At 30.7% G+C, this 23,664-nt stretch overlaps 1 protein-coding gene across 2 annotated transcripts; it reads right to left on the bottom strand.

Moving 5' to 3' along the window:
* Positions 1-3,593: 3,593 nt before the first annotated feature.
* Positions 3,594-11,200, bottom strand: LOC105206457. Of its 2 annotated transcripts, none has more exons than XM_039456807.1 (5): positions 10,831-11,200; positions 10,487-10,720; positions 10,205-10,395; positions 9,969-10,114; positions 3,594-3,892 (listed from the first exon to the last, which is right to left on the bottom strand). In XM_039456807.1, the coding sequence occupies exons 3-5, from the start codon at positions 10,387-10,389 to the stop codon at positions 3,684-3,686; spliced, it is 540 nt and encodes a 179-aa protein (XP_039312741.1). In that variant the 5' UTR covers positions 10,390-10,395; positions 10,487-10,720; positions 10,831-11,200; the 3' UTR covers positions 3,594-3,683. The 2 variants fall into 2 exon arrangements, with proteins under 2 accessions (XP_039312741.1, XP_039312742.1); XM_039456808.1 differs by lacking the exon at positions 3,594-3,892 and adding an exon at positions 4,111-4,271.
* Between the last annotated feature and the right edge of the window lie 12,464 nt (positions 11,201-23,664).

Genomic DNA, 23,664 nt, shown 5'->3' with positions numbered 1-23,664 from the left:
CTGTGATATTTCATAGTAATATTACTGTGATATTTCACAACATTTCTGTGATGTTTATGTGATATTGCAAAAAATTAAATAAATAAATTATTTCAATTTATTTTATTTTTATTGTTATTCTTAATATTATTTTCATATCGTTACATGTAATATATATTAAACATAAAAAAAATAATTATATTTATTAAAACAGAATACAATAATGTAAACGTAATAAATGTTTAATTTACAAAAAAAATCTCTTGTATCCTTTTTCATTTTTGTTAAAAAAGATTCAATTTGAATTATAATTTTAATTTATGTTCAAGATTAAATAACAATACAAAATATTATTTACATGTAAAAATATAAAATTTTATATGGAACAGCATTCCACACGTACCCCTTAAAAAAAAATTGATAAACTTGTTTCAATAAACTAATTACTGATCAGTAACTGACAAAATATAATCAGTTGCTGATCAGTAATCAGTTTATTGAAACAAGTTTATCAACTTTCTTTTCAAGGGACGTTACATTGGAAAAAAATTAGAACAAGTATTCGTTTCCAAATTACAACAAGCAACAATTTTCTTTAAAATCTCACTGAAGTGTGAGCTAGTGAGTCGTGGTGAGTCGGCCCGGTCGGCCGCAGTGGCGTCTAGATATAACACCTGAGGCTGCACTTGACTCACGAGAAGGTCTCCAGCGGCGCGGCCACCTAGCGGTGGTGCCAGCACTCACTTGTTTGCGTGGAGTCTTATACACACGGCGGGACCGCATAGCGGCTGTGTACGCACTCGCTTGTTTCGTCGTATGTTGTGACGGTCGGTGACCGAGCCGCAACATTATATACATACATATAATTAATGAACATTGTAAAATACCTAATTAATGATAGAATATATATAATCATATTTTTTAATAGAGTTGAAAAGAAAGTGAAATCTAAAGAAAAATTTGTTGGAAATTTAATATTTTAATTAACTTGAAAAACCTTTTACTGTGGTGTATAATAGTCTAATCAATATTAATGAATAAACTATTTCACAAAATAATGTACCGAGCAGTAAATATTAAATGACGTAAAAATGTATATTTTTTTAAAAACTTCTTAATATACTTTGAAATATTTATTGCCAAGTGAATAATAAATGTGTATTAACAAAACTTTTTGTAAACATTTCTTTTTAAATTCCTCATGATAAAAATTTTTAAAAATTAAAATCAATTTTGTGCTCCTGTAAAAATTATAAATGACAATAAGATAAATACAAAGGTTTTTCTGTAATTTTTTAATAAAATCATTATTGATCGAGTTGTAAAGCAACAATTAAATTGATAAATTACATAGAAGAGCGTACATTATAGTTTATACATATATACAGTTTAAGGAATAAACTAAGTAAATATCTAAACTAATAATAAAGTTAATTAATTTTTTTTCTTAACATTTACTTTTATTCCACGAAAGGGCAAAGACATAATTATTTTATTTGTAAGTTGATTTCTTCTATAGGATACCGAAATTACCAAGAATATTAAGGATACTAAAAATATCGAAATTAATCAAAGAGATAGTGACGTTGCATTAATAAGACATAATAAAAACGTGGTTTGACATTACCTTGTTTTTTGAAATTAAATATTGCAACAATATATTGCAATGATATCATTGGAATATTTTAATGTTATTATCACTGTGTAATATCACAATAATATTTCTGTGATATTTCTGTGATATCAGTGGAATATTTCAATGTCATTATCACTGTGTAATATCACAGTAATATTTCTGTGATATTTCACAGTAATATGTAATATTTCTGTGATATTGCAATGATTCTGTGATATCACAGAAATATTACGTGCTATGTGGGTTAAAAATGGTGACTGAATCTATTACACATTTATTGCAAATATACTTGAAAACTTCAATGATGAAGTATTGAAAGGAAAAAATGAGGTTAACTTTAATCAAGTTATATTCAATTTATGTTGCCTTGACAGAAAAAAAATCGAAAAGAAGTTTATGGGTCAGGCCCATTTATTCAGTACAACAGTGGTTTCGCCAAGGTGATAGTGACAACTTAATTGCCATGCTGAGGACAACAGATCATTTACTGTATTTCAATTATTTGAGAATGGATGTAAACACCTTTGAGTATCTTTTTTCAATAGTAGGCCTTGGAATTGAAAAGCAAATAAATATTAGAGAACCAATTGCTTCTTATACGAGGTTGCAAATTTGCTTGAAATATTTAGCCAGTGGAGATAGTATGAGATCAATAGGATACGCATTTCAAGTTTCTCCAAATACTGTTTCACAAATAGTTCATGAAACTTGTGATGAAATCTGGCTTAAATTGAAAGATTTAGTTATGCCACTACCAAGCAAGGATGCGTGGATAAAAATTGCAGAACATTTTGAAGAAATGTGGAATTTCCCTCACTGTATTGGGGCAATAGATGAGAAACACATTGTAATAGAAGTAATAATAATATATTCATACATCATTTGTACTTAATATTCATGAAATAGTGTAATTCAAAATTCAAATTACATGTTCCTCCTCACAGTGGCTCCTTGTACTATAATTATAAAAAGCACCACAGCTTTAATCTTACTGGCATTTCAAATGCGCACTATCGATTTATTTTGATAGATGTGGGAGCAGAGGGTCATCGTAGCGATGCTGGAGTTTTTGCTAATAGCGAAATAAAATCAAGGCTAGATACAAACACTTTAAATATGCCTCCACCTTCTCTAGTTGGTCAATACGAGTTGCCATTCGTTTTAGTAGGCGATAAGGCATACCAATTATCATCATATTTGATGCGACCTTATCCAAAAAGTTCACAGCTAAATTTGAGAAAAAGAATATTTAATTATCGTCTCAGCAGGGCTAGACGAGTTGTCGAAAGTGCCTTTGGCATACTTGCAGCGAGGTGGCGAATTTTTCGAAGACCAATTAATACCTACGTCTTGAAAGCTGAAAAGATGGTGTTGGCTACTGTCTGTTTACACAATTTTATCATCACTAAGGAACTTGAAAAGCGTTCTCAAGAAAGGCAGTACTTACAATTTAATGGACACGACAGACAGCAAATATTGCTTAGCATTAGAAACATACAAAATAAAGATAACCAAGATGTTATTTTGCATAACATTTTTAGAGTTTACAGGGAAAGATTTGCTAATTATTTTGTAAACGAAGGTGCCATAGAATGGCAATGGGAGAAAGCTGCGAATAATGAATTTTAAACTAAAACTGTAGAAAATGTATAGGTCAATGTATATTTTAATTAACCACTTAAATAATTTTGTAAGTAAACATAAAATCTATAAGACTTTGTATTTTATTTTTATCATAGTAAAAAAATTTTCACAATATAACTTACATCAAAATAAATTTTGTTTACCTAATATAATTTCTTTCATCTAACTTAAAAAAAAATCTTTACATCAAAATAAAACTTAAACTAAATATAACTATTTTAAAAAAGAAAACATAACTTTTATCTAACTTTTACAAAAAAAAAAAAAAAAAAATTCAAATGTCAAAATAAAATTTTTTAAATCATAATATAACTTTTGATAGATACATGTAATTTTTTCAAAAATATAACTATAAATTATATAGAATATTTACTTTAATTATTAGAATAATTATACTTTAATTAATAGAAACTTTAAATTTAAATTATAAAAGTCCTGCCTCTTCTTCTACTTTTAACGCATCTATTAAAATTTTTGTTTGAAATTGCCTTCTATTTCTATATGGCAATTTTCTTAAAATATCGCCCAATTGAAGCAAAAATCCTTCAATACCGTCAGAAGTTTTGTCACTCTCTGATATTACTTTTAACAAATTTTTTCTAAATTCGTTGTCAGATGACTGCTTTCTTAGACCTGAAACAATATAATAAGCAGATTAGAATCGATATTATTACGCCTTGCACACAATAAAAGGATATTAAATATTAGGAATAAAAATTAAAATTTTAGAATCAGTTTCCTCAATAAACATTACAGTTAAGTAATAAATTATATTATGTTTTGTACGATACGTTTATGTCTTACGTTTAATTCGTATCCATTATGTGTTACGTCTAAGATTCATTTAGAAAACTGATTCTAGAATTTTAATTCCTATTCTTAATATCTAATATTCCCCTTTTGTGCGTAGGCTTAAATTGCTTTAATAATTTGTAAAATAATGTACTCTGGCTTTGAGACTGTGTTTCAAGACCAATCCCAAATAGCAAAATGTCGATATTATGATGGCCTTCTTCACTTATTGTAAACAATATAATGATATATTTCATCAATTTCGTTTGGCCATAGTTATGCAAGAAACCTCCAACCCACATGACATATTTTAAGAAAAATGCAAATATTTGATGTAATTAAAAATGTAAAAAGTCAGTTTTTTATTAATTTTAGGCACATATAAGGCTTGGATTTTTTTTTTGTTAAATATGGAAAAATATACGAACTACTCAATGATTACAATACTTCAAAAATTATAATTTTGTGGATTGGATGTTTCTTACACAACTATAGCCATTTGATGACAACCCACATAGCACGTAATATTGCAGTGATATCATAGCAATATCACTTTTACATTGCAATATTACAAATGAAATATTGCAGAAATATCACGAAATATTACTGTGATATCAAAATGTCCGCGAAAACGCATCACAGTAATATTACTGTGATATTTCATAGTAATATTACTGTGATATTTCACAATATTTCTGTGATGTTTATGTGATATTTAAATAATATTGCAAAAAATTAAATAAATAAATTATTTCAATTTATTTTATTTTTATTGTTATTTTTAATATTATTTTCATATCGTTACATGTAATATATATTAAACATAAAAAAATAATTATATTTATTAAAACAGAATACATTAATGTAAACGTAATAAATGTTTAATTTACAAAAAAAATCTCTTGTATCCTTTTTCATTTTTGTTAAAAGAGATTCAATTTGAATTATAATTTTAATTTATGTTCAAGATTAAATAACCATACAAAATATTATTTACATGTAAAAATATAAAATTTTATATGGAACAGCGTTCCACACGTACCCCTTAAAAAAAAAATTGATAAACTTGTTTCAATAAACTGATTACTGATCAGTAACTGACAAAATATAATCAGTTACTGATCAGTAATCAGTTTATTGAAACAAGTTTATTAACTTCTTTTTCAAGGAACGTTACATTGGAAAAAAATTAGAACAAGTATTCGTTTCCAAATTACAACAAGCAACAATTTTCTTTAAAATCTCACTGAAGTGTGAGCTAGTGAGTCGTGGTGAGTCGGCCCGGTCGGCCGCAGTGGCGTCTAGATATAACACCTGAGGCTGCACTTGACTCACGAGAAGGTCTCCAGAGGCGCGGCCACCTAGCGGTGGTGCCAGCACTCACTTGTTTGCGTGGAGTCTTATACACACGGCGGGACCGCATAGCGGCTGTGCACGCGCTCGCTTGTTTCGTATGTTGTGACGGTCGGTGACCGAGCCGCAACATTATATACATACATATAATTAATGAACATTGTAAAATACCTAATTAATGATAGAATATATATAATCATATTTTTTAATAGAGTTGAAAAAAAAGTGAAATCTAAAGAAAAATTTGTTGGAAATTTAATATTTTAATTAACTTGAAAAACCTTTTACTGTGGTGTATAATAGTCTAATCAATATTAATGAATAAACTATTTCACAAAATAATGTATCGAGCAGTAAATATTAAATGACGTAAAAATGTATATTTTTTTAAAAACTTCTTAATATACTTTGAAATATTTATTGCCAAGTGAATAATAAATGTGTATTAACAAAACTTTTTGTAAACATTTTTTTTTTAAATTTCTCATGATAAAAATTTTTAAAAATTAAAATCAATTTTGTGCTCCTGTAAAAATTATAAATGACAATAAGATAAATACAAAGGTTTTTCTGTAATTTTTTAATAAAATCATTATTGATCGAGTTGTAAAGCAACAATTAAATTGATAAATTACATAGAAGAGCGTACATTATAGTTTATACATATATACAGTTTAAGGACTAAACTAAGTAAATATCTAAACTAATAATAAAGTTAATTAATTCTTTTCTTAACATTTACTTTTATTCCACGAAAGGGCAAAGACCCCACATAGCACGTAATATTTCTGTGATATCACAGAACCATTGCAATATCACAGAAATATTACATATTACTGTGAAATATCACAGAAATATTACTATGATATTACACAGTGATAATGACATTGAAATATTCCACTGATATCACAGAAATATCACAGAAATATTATTGTGATATTACACAGTGATAATAACATTAAAATATTCCAATGATATCATTGCAATATATTGTTGCAATATTTAATTTCAAAGAACAAGGTAATGTCAAATGACGTTTTTATTATGTCTTATTAATGCAACGTCACTATCTCTTTGATTAATTTCGATATTTTTAGTATCCTTAATATTCTTGGTAATTTCGGTATCCTATAGAAGAAATCAACTTACAAATAAAATAATTATGTGTTTGCCCTTTCGTGGAATAAAAGTAAATGTTAAGAAAAAAAATTAATTAACTTTATTATTAGTTTAGATATTTACTTAGTTTATTCCTTAAACTGTATATATGTATAAACTATAATGTACGCTCTTCTATGTAATCTATCAATTTAATTATTGCTTTACAACTCGATCAATAATGATTTTATTAAAAAATTACAGAAAAACCTTTGTATTTGTCTTATTGCCATTTATAATTTTTACAGGAGCACAAAATTGATTTTAATTTTTAAAAATTTTTATCATGAGGAATTTAAAAAAAAATGTTTACAAAAAGTTTTGTTAATACACATTTATTATTCACTTGGCAATAAATATTTCAAAGTATATTTAGAAGTTTTTAAAAAAATATACATTTTCACGTCATTTAATATTTACTGTTTGGTACATTATTTTGTGAAATAGTTTATTCATTAATATTGATTAGACTATTATACGAGGTGTGTTCAAAAAGTATCGCGAATTTTGTGTTTTTTCAAAAATTATTTATTTATTCATGAATATCTATTTTGTCCCCTTCAAAGTAATCCCCATGAGATATTATACACTTGTGCCAACGGTTTTTCCAATCTTCGAAGCACTTCAAAAAATCATTTTTTTTTATCTTGTTCAGCTCCTCCTTCGATGCCGTCTTTATCTCGTCAAGCGTAGCGTAACGTCGTCCTTTCATGGGCCTCTTCAGTTTAGGGAACAAGAAAAAGTCACAGGGGGCCAGATCTGGGGAATACGGTGGCTGCGGCATCATTAGTGTGTTGTTTTTGGCCAAAAAGTCGCGCACAAGCAACGATGTGTGAGCAGGCGTTATCGTGGTGCAAAAGCCAATTTTTGTTCTTCCACAAATCCGGGCGTTTCTGGCGGATTGCTTCGCGCAAATTGCGCATAACTTGCAGGTAATATTCCTTATTGACCGTTCTAGAACACTAGACCCGTGGCAAGAACTCATGATGCACCACGCCCCTGCAATCGAAGAAAACTGTCAGCAAAACTTTCACATTCGACCGAACTTAGCGCGCTTTTTTCGGTCTTGGTTCGTGCGGCAGCTTCCATTGAGATAATTGAGCTTTGGTTTCCACGTCATAACCATAAACCCACGATTCGTCACCAGTTATGACCCTCTGGAGCAAATTTGGGTCGTCGCGGACAGAGTCCAACATCTCATTAGCAATGTTCATGCGATGCTGTTTTTGGTCGCAATTGAGCAATTTTGGTACGAATTTCGCGGCGACCCGTCTCATGCCCAAATCATTGATAAAAATCGAATGGCACGAGCCAATCGATATGTTTAGGTCCTCAGCAACTTCTCTAACGGTGATTCGACGATTGGCCAATACCATTTTCTCCACTTCATTAATTTTTTCGTCTGTTGTTGAAGTGCTCGGGCGTCCGGCACGCTCTTCGTCGTTCACATCTTCTCGGCCTTCTGAGAACATTTTGTACCACCGATAAACGTTGCTTCGGTCCAAGGTAGCTTCTCCGTATGCCACAGTCAACATTCGGAATGCATCCGCGCACTTAATTTCGTTTTTCACACAAAATTTGATACAGGTTCTTTGATCCATTTTTTTGAATAGGTAAAAATCGAAGACGATCCAAAACACGTGCAAGCAAAGCAGCTGTCAACAATTAAGTGAACATTCAAAATGGCCGAGCTTGTCGGCATAAGTGAGAGACATGAGTACCAACATAACGCCACAAAAAGATCGAAATTCGAATATACGTAACCCGCGAAAATTCAAAATTCGCGATACTTTTTGAACACACCTCGTACACCACAGTAAAAGGTTTTTCAAGTTAATTAAAATATTAAATTTCCAACAAATTTTTCTTTAGATTTCACTTTTTTTTCAACTCTATTAAAAAATATGATTATATATATTCTATCATTAATTAGGTATTTTACAATGTTCATTAATTATATGTATGTATATAATGTTGCGGCTCGGTCACCGACCGTCACAACATACGACGAAACAAGCGAGCGCATGCACAGCCGCTATGCGATCCCGCCGTGTGTATAAGACTCCACACAAACAAGTGAGTGCTGGCACCACCGCTAGGTGGCCGCGCCGCTGGAGACCTTCTCGTGAGTCAAGTGCAGCCACAGGTGTTATATCTAGACGCCACTACGGCCGACCGGGCCGACTCACCATGACTCACTAGCTCACACTTCAGTGAGATTTTAAAGAAAATCGTTGCTTGTTGTAATTTGGAAACGAATACTTGTTCTAATTTTTTTTCCAATGTAACGTCCCTTGAAAAAAAAGTTGATAAACTTGTTTCAATAAACTGATTACTGATCAGTAACTGATTATATTTTGTCAGTTACTGATCAGTAATCAGTTTATTGAAACAAGTTTATCAATTTTTTTTTAAGGGGTACGCGTGGAACGCTGTTCCATATAAAATTTTATATTTTTACATGTAAATAATATTTTGTATTGTTATTTAATCTTGAACATAAATTAAAATTATAATTCAAATTGAATCTTTTTTAACAAAAATGAAAAAGGATACAAGAGATTATTTTTTGTAAATTAAACATTTATTACGTTTACATTATTGTATTCTGTTTTAATAAATATAATTCTTTTTTCTATGTTTAATATGTATTACATGTAACAATATGAAAATAATATTAAGAATAACAATAAAAATAAAATAAATTGAAATAATTTATTTAATTTCTTGCAATATTATTTAAATATCATATAAACATCACAGAAATATTGTGAAATATCAGAGTAATATTACTATAAAATATCACAGTAATATTACTGTGATGCGTTTTCGCGGACATTTTAATATTACTGTGATATCACAGTAATATTTCGTGATATTTCTGCAATATTTCATTTGTAATATTGCAATGTAAAAATGATATTGCTATGATATCACTGCAATATTACGTGCTATGTGGGACATAATTATTTTATTTGTAAGTTGATTTCTTCTATAGGATACCGAAATTACCAAGAATAGTAAGGATACTAAAAATATCGAAATTAATCAAAGAGATAGTGACGTTGCATTAATAAGAAATAATAAAAACGTGGTTTGACATTACCTTGTTCTTTGAAATTAAATATTGTAACAATATATTGCAATGATATCATTGGAATATTTCAATGTCATTATCATTGTGTAATATCACAGTAATATTTCTGTGATATTTCACAGTAATATGTAATATTTCTGTGATATTGCAATGATTCTGTGATATCACAGAAATATTACGTGCTATGTGTGAAATAATTTATTATATACATTATATTATATACGTACATCATAATCGAAGTAATTAATAATAAAAATAATTCAGTTTTAGATAAAAGTTACACCAAAGTAATTAAAACTATCTATTTACGTTTAGTATGCTCAGAAAAGCTTGTAAAATTAGATATACTAGAGCTTTCCAATATATCTCCATCCTTATTTTCTTCAATTTCTATTGCACGTATGTTGGAGTTGGAATCGAGAACATGTGGTGTGTTTGAAACGTTACTTATAGAACTGCAAAATAATATATATGTATTTAAAAATAATTATTTATATTATAACTTGTAAATTGCTGGTATTTAAATTATAGAATTGTTGACTTACGGCCTGGAAATCATTGTATCGTTTAAAAATGTCATTTGGTCGTAATACCAAAATCCATCTTTTTTGTTCTCCACAAGTGGTGCTTCCGAACCACTTGGTATATATTCGGTCATCTTGTTTTTTGCTTTTTTATAAGAATCACGAAGATTTCGCCATCGCTTTTTTAATTTTTCTACTTCGAACATACGTATCTAAAAATTTATAAATATATATTTCAGATATTTTTCCTATAAAAATGGGATTTAAGTACATCTACATACTAAATATTAAAATAAATATTACCGTCTAATTCCCTTTTAACTTCAAGCCATGCATCTTTCACAGTTAACGGGCTTCTCTGTTTCACAGGGATAGTGTGATTCCATAGACAAGGCCTTTTCATAACAGCATTTATTAATGATTCATCGTAGTCAGCCCAAGCTTTATCCTCCTTGTTTCGAGTTTTCTTCTTTGCAACAGACGAGCAAGATTCATTATTTTCACTAACGTTATCATTAGTCACTTCTTCTACTGCACCTGTAATAACTTACTTTTATAACAAATTGTCTTATACAATAACTATGGATTACACCTAATGAAAAAATTATGTAACACATGCAAATTTAATAAATCAAGAATAAACTAACCTCTAAATAAATAGCCAAAATTGTCCGCAAAAATATCCTCTTTCGAAAGGTCTATATTTGCGAAGCATGAATGTGTCAAATAATTATAGTTCCTCTTTGGTAGGTTTCAGCCTAAGGCTGAAATCACACGATGCGTAATAGAGCTGCGGAATAGAGAATGCGTCATTGAAGCGACCAATCAGCACTATTCCGCTCTTTGAGCTTGCGTGATAGAAAAGAGCGGAATAGAGTGTGTGTTGATGTGCGTCATAGTGGTCATAGCGTTCTATTACGTCCTAAACCATCGTATTTCAAGGTTAGATTATTGTTAAGTTAATTAAATAATGGATATGACAGAGACGAATAAAGAATATGTTGAGACGAATAAAACAGATTCTAATGTAAGTACACATTATTTAAACAGAAAACATTGTTTAAAAATTATTATAATATTTGTACACTTATATAATAAGATTGTTTTTTTTTTTTGTTAAAGTATTATAAGTGCAGGGATTGCAACTTCAAGTTACCAAAGAGGAACTATAATTATTTGACACATTCATGCTTCGCAAATATAGACCTTTCGAAAGAGGATATTTTTGCGGACAATTTTGGCTATTTATTTAGAGGTTAGTTTATTCTTGATTTATTAAATTTGCATGTGTTACATAATTTTTTCATTAGAGCTGCGGAATAGAGAATGCGTTGATGTGCGTCATAGCGGTCATAGCGTTCTATTACGTCCTAGGCCCAGTTTCACAACTTTGGGTTTAACCCGAGCTTAGTTGAACTACCGACAAGTTTAACGCCACGGTTAAACTTCTATCGCGTTTCACAACCAGATTTTAACTCTAGGTTACGTAAACCTATAATCTATGCGAAGAAACTTCAACAGACTTATCTTTTTTCTAGAATAAGTAGTGTGATTGGTTGTTACCGAAGAGTAGGGAATGAGACATTACAGGTTCTATACACCAAGGCAAAAAATAATGAACAAATTTAAAAGTTTTAAAGTTTTCTTCTTACATGTTTCCAAATCAGTTTGAACTAAACAATTAAATTCAATTGTTACTGTAAAAATTTACACTTTATTAAGTACATTAAACATTGGAACACTAATTAGAAAAAAATTTCTCATAAAATAAAGAACAACAGATTAGAATGAAAGACAAAATTGAGTTTTGAAAAAAATAAATAAATCTAAAAGACAGCCACTCGAAATAAAAAAAAACTGTTCTTTGGAAAAACACATATATGGTCATCGTAATTATAGTATGTAATCTATAAGTACTAATTTAATAATATTACAAAACTATTTTTACTGTTCTGTTTTATGAGAAATTTCTTCTTTGATTTCTTTTAAGACTGCAGTAACAGATTCCTTGGTTAAGCGAAATCGAGCATAAAAATCAATGTCATCAAATTCTTCAAAATATGACGGTCGTCTTCTAATTATTCTCGGGCGTCGATTTATTATTTGCACAAAATCTTCATCGTCAGATGACGATAACATATATTCCAGAGCCATATCTCGCAACATAACCTTTTTACAATTCCGTGGAGATATCAGCCATGAAGTACAATACTCGAAAGATTACTGAAAGCAGTGGCGCTGCAGTATTAAACCTCGGTTATCTACCTTAAACGCCCGAATTTCGCCGTTCAACTTTAACCGCAGTTTAACAACGTTAACCGAGGTTTAAGACAGTTGTGGGACACAATATTTACCGTAAACCAAGTTTAAAGGTTTAAACTCCGGTTAAACTAAGTTGTGAAACTGGCCCTAGAACCGTCGTATTTCAAGGTTAGATTATTGTTAAGTTAATTAAATAATGGATATGACAGAGACGAATAAAGAATATGTTGAGACCATTAAAACAGATTCTAATGTAAGTACACATTATTAAGCTTTCAAGTATATTTGCAATAAATGTGTAATAGATTCAGTCACAATTTTTAACTTTTTATCCATAATAAAAATTAATTATAAACTTGTGGATACAAACTAATAATTAAATAAAAATGTGCGAGTACAGCTGTCAAGATAAAGTTTTGAAGCAATGACGCAATACGCATTACGCATGATTTCAGTGTGCACTGTTCATATGATGCGGAAAAATGACCATAAATGCGTGAAAGCAGTCAAAAAATCATTTTAAATTTATAAGTATTTATTACAAAATATTAAATACTATAACAGTGATAATTGTTTTTACAATTTAAGAAATTATATTTTATTTTAATAAGCAAATTATTAACAAAAAGATAATAATTTCTAAATTATATTTATCCTGAATGTGTCTTCGCATCTCTTTGACGCACCATGTGAACATAGCGGACTAAACTTGCGTAATAGAAAAGAGCGGAATAGCGCTGATTGGTCGCTTTAATGACGCATTCTCTATCCTGCAGCTCTATTACGCATCGTGTGATTTCAGCCTAAGACTCGATTATGAATACCAGCCTAAGACTCGTTTTTTGCGCTAATATAAATTTTAACTTTAATCTTGGTTAAGTTACTTTTTATCTTCTTCTAATTGTTAAAACTGAAAAAAAATAAATGTGGCCTAGATATTGGAATTTGAAATAAGTAATAATAATGTACATACGAGGTGTGTTCAAAAAGTATCGCGAATTTTGTGTTTTTTCAAAAATTATTTATTTATTCATGAATATCTATTTTGTCCCCTTCAAAGTAATCCCCATGAGATATTATGCACTTGTGCCAACGGTTTTTCCAATCTTCGAAGCACTTCAAAAAATCATTTTTTTTTATCTTGTTCAGCTCCTCCTTCGATGCCGTCTTTATCTCGTCAAGCGTAGCGTAACGTCGTCCTTTCATGAGCCTCTTCAGTTTAGGGAACAAGAAAAAGTCACAGGGGGCCAGATCTGGGGAATACGGTGGCTGCGGCATCATTAGTGTGTTGTTTTTGGCCAAAAAGTCGCGCACAAGCAACGATGTGTGAGCAGGGACGTTATCGTGGTGCAAAAGCCAATTTTTGTTCTTCCACAAATCCGGGCGTTTCTGGCGGATTGCTTCGCGCAAATTGCGCATAACTTGCAGGTAATATTCCTTATTGACCGTTCTACCCTGTGGCAAGAACTCATGATGCACCACGCCCCTGCAATCGAAGAAAACTGTCAGCAAAACTTTCACATTCGACCGAACTTGGCGCGCTTTTTTCGGTCTTGGTTCGTGCGGCAGCTTCCATTGAGATGATTGAGCTTTGGTTTCCACGTCATAACCATAAACCCACGATTCGTCACCAGTTATGACCCTCTGGAGCAAATTTGGGTCGTCGCGGACAGAGTCCAACATCTCATTAGCAATGTTCATGCGATGCTGTTTTTGGTCGCAATTGAGCAATTTTGGTACGAATTTCGCGGCGACCCGTCTCATGCCCAAATCATTGATAAAAATCGAATGGCACGAGCCAATCGATATGTTTAGGTCCTCAGCAACTTCTCTAACGGTGATTCGACGATTGGCCAATACCATTTTCTCCACTTCATTAATTTTTTCGTCTGTTGTTGAAGTGCTCGGGCGTCCGGCACGCTCTTCGTCGTTCACATCTTCTCAGCCTTTTGAGAACATTTTGTACCACCGATAAACGTTGCTTCGGTCCAAGGTAGCTTCTCCGTATGCCACAGTCAACATTCGGAATGCATCCGCGCACTTAATTTCGTTTTTCACACAAAATTTGATACAGGTTCTTTGATCCATTTTTTTGAATAGGTAAAAATCGAAGACGATCCAAAACACGTGCAAGCAAAGCAGCTGTCAACAATTAAGTGAACATTCAAAATGGCCGAGCTTGTCGGCATAAGTGAGAGACATGAGTACCAACATAACGCCACAAAAAGATCGAAATTCGAATATACGTAACCCGCGAAAATTCAAAATTCCCGATACTTTTTGAACACACCTCGTATGTAAAATTAATGAATACAAAGTATAAATAGTATTTACAAAACATTTATTATAAAACAAAATACATGTCGCAAATATAATAGGAAATGTTTATATTATACCTATATCAAAATTTTTTGATAAAAATACTGCACGCGTATAACAGTACAACATACTTAAAATACGACACAGCTGTAGTAATAACACAGTAATAGCATTTAAAAAAAACTAAAAATAAAATAAATGATACAAGAATATTCATCTTATGCGTGTTACTGCCCGACTATCCCTAACAGATTACATTCCATAGTACAAGAATAAAACAAACATTTTTTACATAACCCACATAGCACGTAATACTTCTGTGATATCACAGAATCATTGCAATATCACAGAAATATTACATATTACTGTGAAATATCACAGAAATATTACTGTGATATTACACAGTGATAATGACATTGAAATATTCCATTGATATCACAGAAATATCACAGAAATATTATTGTGATATTACACAGTGATAATAACATTAAAATATTCCAATGATATCATTGCAATATATTGTTGCAATATTTAATTTCAAAGAACAAGGTAATGTCAAATGACGTTTTTATTATGTCTTATTAATGCAACGTCAGTATCTCTTTGATTAATTTCGATATTTTTAGTATCCTTAATATTCTTGGTAATTTCGGTATTCTATAGAAGAAATCAACTTACAAATAAAATAATTATGTCTTTACTCTTTCGTGGAATAAAAATAAATGTTAAGAAAAAATATTAATTAACTTTATTATTAGTTTAGATATTTACTTAGTTTATTCCTTAAACTGTATATATGTATAAACTATAATGTACGCTCTTCTATGTAATCTATCAATTTAATTATTGCTTTACAACTCGATCAATACTGATTTTATTAAAAAATTACAAAAAACCTTTTTATTTGTCTTATTGCCATTTATAATTTTTACAGGAGCACAAAATTGATTTTAATTTTTAAAAATTTTTATCATGAGGAATTTAAAAAAAAAATGTTTACAAAAAGTTTTGTTAATACACATTTATTATTCACTTAGCAATAAATATTTCAAAGTATATTTAGAAGATTTTAAAAAAATATACGTTTTTACGTCATTTAATATTTAATGATTGGTACATTATTTTGTGAAATAGTTTATTCATTAATATTGATTAGACTATTATACACCACAGTAAAAGGTTTTTCAAGTTAATTAAAATATTAAATTTCCAACAAATATTTCTTTAGATTTCACTTTTTTTTCAACTTTATTAAAAAATATGATTATATATATTCTATCATTAATTAGGTATTTTACAATGTTCATTAATTATATGCATGTATATAATGTTGCGGCTCGGTCACCGACCGTCACAACATACGACAAAACAAGCGAGCGCGTGCACAGCCGCTATGCGGTCCCGCCGTGTGTATAAGACTCCACGCAAACAAGTGAGTGCTGGCACCACCGCTAGGTGGCCGCGCCGCTGGAGACTTTCTCGTGAGACAAGTGCAACCACAGGTGTTATATTTAGACGCCACTGCGGCCGACCGGGCCGGCTCACGACGACTCACTAGCTCACACTTCAGTGAGATTTTAAAGAAAATCGTTGTTTGTTGTAATTTTTTTCCCAATGTAACGTCCCCTGAAAAAAAAGTTGATAAACTTGTTTCAATAAACTGATTACTGATTAGTAACTGATTATATTTTGTCAGTTACTGATTAGTAATCAGTTTATTGAAACAAGTTTATCAATTTTTTTTTAAGGGGTACGTGTGGAACGCTGTTCCATATAAAATTTTATATTTTTACATGTAAATAATATTTTGTATTGTTATTTAATCTTGAACATAAATTAAAATTATAATTCAAATTGAATCTTTTTTAACAAAAATGAAAAAGGATACAAGAGATTTTTTTTATAAATTAAACATTTATTACGTTTACATTATTGTATTCTGTTTTAATAAATATAATTATTTTTTTTATGTTTAATATATATTACATGTAACAATATGAAAATAATATTAAGAATAAAAATAAAATAAATTGAAATAATTTATTTATTTAATTTCTTGCAATATTATTTAAATATCACATAAACATCACAGAAATATTGTGAAATATCACAGTAATATTACTATGAAATATCACAGTAATATTACTGTGATGCGTTTTCGCGGACATTTTGATATTACTGTGATATCACAGTAATATTTCGTGATATTTCTGCAATATTTAATTTGTAATATTGCAATGTAAAAGTGATATTGCTATGATATCACTGCAATATTACGTGCTATGTGGGAAATAATATATAAAAAATGTACGATTACTCTTGTCTGTGATGTAGAAAAAATTCGATTGCACATGTGGTTTTTACGGCGTGATAAAGAATTTTTTTTTTAGAAAATATATCTCTTGACAAGAATAACTGAAAACTAAAATTAAAATACGATAAAAAATAAAATAAAAAATACATAAAATACGTCACAGCTTTAGTAATACCACTAAAAAAAGTAAAAATAAAATAAATAATACAAATGTATTTATCTTGCGTATTACTGCCTAACTATCCCCAATCGATTGTACAAGAATAAAACAAACATTTTTTACATAAATAATATAAGAAAAATGTACGATTACTCTTGTCTGTGATGTAGAAAGAATTCGATTGCGCATGTGATTTATGTGACGTGATAAAAAATATAGAATTTTTTCTTTTTTTAGAAAATATATCGTTTCCCAAGAGTAACTAAAAATTAAAATTAAAATTAAAATTAAAATACAATAAAAAATTAAATAAAAAATACAATAAAAATAAAAGTAAAATAAATAATACAAAGAGTTAACGTGGCATTATAAGAGAAATTATAAAAGATTTTTTAACATTAATGACTGACTTACTTTGGTTTCATAATTGACCATTTCTTTATTTTATTTAAATGTTTTTGTGAAATCGGTTTTTCTGGTTTTTTATGTTTCATGTATTTGTAAATTAAAAATGGCACACATTTGTTTAAGATTGAACGCTCGCAATTGTGCAATGGACATAATTGAATAAACGTATCAGAATTTTCAAAATAAGTTTGAAAACGATCAACTATACATAAAAGTATGCCCGTTTTCGTCCAAAAATTTATATAAATATTCATGTATGTTTTTAATAAGTTGCATTACATTTTCACTTGGATATGTTAATCGAGTAACATTATCATGCTCTTTGAAAGAAAGAAATATATGTTTCTCTGTACTTTCTGAAAATAAGTTGCGCTGACAAGTCTCACAATCCTGTGGAATGGTTATTTTTTTTAATATATACCCTGCAACATATGCTAATGCCTGGCAATTTTCTGTGAGCAATTCATCTTCATTATTTGTTATTGTATTACGTAGAGTTAACGGAATATCATTCTCTTCTAAAGAACAATTTTTATTATTATTATCGTTATCATTATGAACAGTTGTCAACAATGTACATAAATTGTCTAATGGCTGGCAGCCATCATCTTCACAATTGCCATTATTTACCGATAAAACAAGATTATTTAATACAGATATTTTCAAAGCTGCAATAAATTGATGACAAGTTGGATTCGTATTTGCTATGCCATGTTGCCTAATTGTACAAAAAAGATTTTCTACAGGATCTTGATTTAATGATCGTAAAGAAAGAAAGTTAAACCCCAAATCATACAAAGATATCCATAATTCTTTTACAGATTGAATTGTGATAATCCATCCATTAATAAATGCATATTGACTTGTAACGTCTTTACTATTACGTTTATCAATTAAATGCCATTGCGACAATTCTTCGAGCATTGCATTCCATAAGGAGAAATGTGGAGAATTTTCAGCCAAAGCACATGCGTATTTTTTATTATTTCGAGATTTTAAACATGAACTATTCATCGAATCAAACAAATCGTCAATTTTTTGAGCAAATTCGGCAGTGTGTAGAGAAGCAGCTGGCATAGTTTGTGCCGCAACAAAACTCTCGATCGCTGCAGCAACAGAACTACTAAGTTGTTTAGCAGCTATCTTAACTTTCATTTTTGTATACGAATCTTGAAATTTAAAATATTCACTTTTAAATTTTGGTAAAGTCTTAAACATTCTTTTTTGATCTAAATCAAAAGCAGTTCTTATGTAATTAAAATCAGCCTCTTTGTTCTCAGAAAATTAAATTTTACAACGAAGCATGGCATTTCTAGTATTTTTTAAAAGATGAGGAACGTCAAAAATAATAAATATGCGCTTGTTATTAACTAAAAAATAGTTCTGAGGCTCTCGGCACTCTCATTACATAATTGAGCCAATGCCCCTCGGTTTGTAGCACTTTGATCACAAATCGTTGACATTACATTAAATCCTTTTTTTTGTAAACGTGAAATTACTGTAATAATTATATCTTTCAAAGCCATAGTGGAAATTGTATTTGCTACAAAGTAATAGGCTATAACTTGTTTCCAAGATTTATGAATGTCTCTCAGCATTAGAACTAATGCGTGGTTTGCTGATTTAATTGTACGACCTAAGTGTCCTAAATCTTCAAATCCAGAAATCTTCTGTTTGCTGGTTTCGTAATGAAACCCATTACTTAACGACATCTCATCAAATATTAATGCACAACAATGGTCTAATGGATGCATTTTCTGTATTCTTGCTCTTAAATTTTCTAGAATTGCATCATTTAAACCAGTCTCAAAAGGAATCTTTGAAAGCATATGTTTCAACAATCTAGTAGAAGGCAATTGAAAATAAGAAGCTAAATATTTATATAAGCGAGGACTGCGTTTATAAATTAAAAGTGCAAAAGTGTTATCCTCAACTGTCCATCGTCTTCCATTGTGCTTTTTATTAACATTTCTAAGTTGAGACTGAATAAAATTTTTTGTTACTACGTTTAAAGAATCATCAATTAATTGAAATTTTTTCCTATCATATAAATCTTTCAAAATTGCGACATGTTGTCTTTCATTTTTTAGAAGTTTTCTTAATTTAGATAATTTGGTAATTGTGTAACGATGTATTTTATACATTTTTTGTTTCCTTGGTGGACAGTTGTTTTTGTGATAAGCTAATGCCTTTCAAATATCCCTTTGTTTTATTATGCATCTCATCTTCGACTAAAAATTGTACATTTTTATCTGAAGCAAGCACTTCTATATCATTTTCATGATTTTCAGTTGTGTCTATATTTTGTGTACCTAAAGAAAAAGCAAAGTCAGAATCAGAATCAAGAGTTAAATTACTACTATTATATAAAGGAGTCCTGCATCGAATATTTTCATGTTCATTAGTTGAAGGTATTTCAGACTGTGTATTTAAAGGTGTACAATTTATGGCATTTTCCAGAGGAATTGCATTCCAATTCAATTTATGCTTTGACCTATTTGCAAAATGTTTAGATTCAAAATGTTCTTCGCAGATTCGAAAATTATCACATTTGACATGTTCGCTAATCTTACAAATTCTCTTCCATTCATTTTTAAATTCAATTTTTTTAGGAAATGTATAAAAATGCTTGTTTCAATAAAAATTATTTACTATGTTAGTGTAATATGCATTTGTGCATTCTGGATATTTACACCGATATTTCCATGTACCTATTAATAGAGATGCCATGCTTCGTACTTATTACAAAATATGTATTACAATAATCATCACAAGAATTATCACAAAAATAATCCTATAGTTAACCTATATGCTGTTGTATATCACAGTCGTTTGACTACATCGTAGTCAATGCCTCCTAGTAGCCATGTAGCTATGTTGGATGTAGTGAAATCATATAAAAACACTTCTTTTGACGGGGGTGCAAATCTTTGATTTTTCTGTAAAATAAGAGATAAAAATATTACTTTTCTTTCTTTCTAGATAAAAAAGGTATTTATCTTTATTTTCTCACCATTTATAAAGCAAGACCTTCGCATAAATGATATTTCACTTCCTTGCCTCTCATGTAGCCATGTAGCTACGTTGGATGTAGTAAAATCATGTGAAAAGACACTTCTTCTAACAGTGGCTGCAAATCTTTGATTTTTCTATAAAATCAGAGACAAGAAAATATTACTTTTTTTTCTTTCTAGATAAAAAAGGTATTTATCTTTATTTTCTCACCATTTATGAAGCAAGACCTTCGCATAAATGATATATAACACTTCTTGCAATAAAACTTTCTGATTTGGAGATGCACGTTCTATGTCCAGTAAAGATATAATAAATTAATGTATCAAAATAAGAGTAATCTGAAATAAAATTTACATTACTGTAATTTTTTTTCTTTAAACTTTATATAAAAACTTATATTATTTGATCTTGACAATTGCAAATACAAATTCACCGGGTTAAGGTTATGTTGCCATAAAAAATTACAATTTTGAACAAAATTTATAGTAAGATCAATAATATGTTAAGTGAGTTTGTATATCTTTTATAGGCTATCATTTGAATAACTGCTTGATTATTTTTATAAGATATACTTACAAATTGAAATGATCGGAATTCGTATATATTATTCTGTACTGTTGGAAAGACCGGAAAGACCAAATGCTACAATACGAAAATAGTGAGCAGATACTCATTCCTTTCATACTCACCAACTTACATCAAGGCATTCTGATTGGTCATTTCAACTCCCACTTTCAAGTGGGCCCCACTTTTTCCGTGTTACCGGAAACCGCTATATTAGTTTCACCCCCGTGGTGTAGCGATTGTAATGTTAAGTATTCACTGCAAATTTGACGAATACTTAAAAACTTCTCTCAGGAATCAGGTATTTGGCCTATTCAGTAAGAAAATACAGACACGGCTATTGGAAAAAAAGGATTTAACGTACGACGAGGCATTGAAGGTAGCTTCCACAACGATGGAACTCTCGGAGAGGGGGTCAGCCTCACTACAAGGCGCATTGATACAACCTACAGCCCAGGTGGATGTCGTTCAAGCAGGAGCGAACCAACCACGGGAGACAGAGGGAAACAAGCCGCAAAAATTTTCAAAAAGGGAAGTCTACAAATTTCAATCACGCTGGTAACGCTAATAATTTTTGTTTTAATACGGGACAGAAATGTCGCGCGTACGTAAGGATAATAATATTCGAATATGCGCACTATTGTAATCCAAATAAGCGCGCTATTGTAACCAAGGAAGAAAGCAGATGGCGATGCCGTAGCGCACCGCGCGACGATCGAGATCAGACAGAATCGGCGCGCGCTCGTTCCCACTTTACTTATAATACAGCCAGCATAATGCAAACTATTCGAAAGATTACACTAGTAAACAAATAACATGTTTCAGATGCGATCGAGGTCATTTGGCCTCACAATGTACACTTAGTAAAGAAGTTCATTGTTCTGGCTGTGGCAGAAACGGGCATTTGAAGAGAGTATGTTTCAAAACAAAGGAACAGGCAAATCAATTGGAGGACATATTACAACTCGAGCATCCCCAATTTCGAAACAAATTTTACTGCACTTTACGAGTCAATGAAAAGCAAATTAAATTCGAGGTGTATAGTGGATCAGCGGTGACCGTGATGAACAGGTACGACGCATGACAGTTCTTCCCACGTTCGATCATCTATCCTACGAAGTTAAATTTAATCGCGTTACATCACAGTATTAGTTAGAAGCGATCAAATCAAGCGTAAACTAAATATATACATTACGGAAATAAATAGGAAACCGCTATTAGGTAGAGAGTGGATACACCAACTCGCCGTTCCAGGCGGAGTGGGCCTGATTTTCTAGACTGCAATGCCGTAGATAACATAAAAAATAAAAAATTAAAATTAGACTCAATGCTAGAAAAATACAGAGATTTAAAATGAGATGAGTGGGCAAAGATAACGGGAGTACAAGCAAAGTTAAGGTTAAGTCCTAAAGCAACTCCAGTATTTCTAAAAACAAGACCGGTGCCATTTAAATTGATTACACTGTTAGATAAAGAATTAAAAGAGCTATCGCGGGCAGGAGTACTTACAAAATTTGAAAGTTTGGAATGGGCAACGCCGATAGTACCGATTTTAAAATCAAACGGTCAAATACGAATATGTGGAAATTATAAAGCTACGGTCAACCTAAAATTAATTGTGGATAAGCATCCACTTCCAACGATTAACGAAATATTTGCAAAATTAACAGACGGGAAAGAATTTTCCAAAATAGATTTGCGTCAAGCATATCTACAATTGGAGGTGGACTCGAAAAATAGTGAGATGCTAACATTGAATACACACCGCGGGCTATATAAAGTAAATCGGTTAATGTACGGTATTGCATCCGCACTCGCAATATGGAAGAGAATATATTGCAAGGAATCCTAGGAACGGCGGTGTTCCTGGATGACATTGTAGTCACTAGCGAAACAGAAGTTTTACATTTACAAAGATTAGATTTAGTCTTACAGCGGTTACAGAATTACAATATAAGAATAAATTTAGAAAAGTCGAAATTTATGATAAAAGAAATACAATATTGCGGATTTACATTACGAAGTGACGGAATACTTAAAGATAAAGCGAAATTGGAAGCAATTAAAAATATGCCGCGCCCTCGAAATGTGCAAGAAGTAAGAGCATTTGTAGCGATGATTAATTATTACGGGAGATTTATACAAAATTTAAGCTCGATACTTTATCCGTTAAATCAATTGTTACACAGTAATGTTTCATTTACATAGTCAAAATCGCAAGAACAGGCGTTTACAAAAACGAAAGAGGCTTTTCTAAATAATCAAATATTGGCACACTACAATTCGAGATTACCCCTAATTCTAGCCCTTATGCAAGTCCTTACGGGGTGGGGGCCGTCCTATCACAATTACACCCCGACGGAACGGAGAAAATAGTACAGTACACGTCGCAAACGTTATCGGACACGCAGCAAAAGTAGGCTCAAATCGACAAAGAAG

Source organism: Solenopsis invicta, chromosome 13 (assembly GCF_016802725.1).
Source record: "Solenopsis invicta isolate M01_SB chromosome 13, UNIL_Sinv_3.0, whole genome shotgun sequence".
Taxonomy (NCBI): Eukaryota; Metazoa; Arthropoda; class Insecta; order Hymenoptera; family Formicidae; genus Solenopsis; species Solenopsis invicta.
Note: the sequence above shows the minus strand (reverse complement) of the source record. Positions and strands in the feature narration are given on the sequence as shown.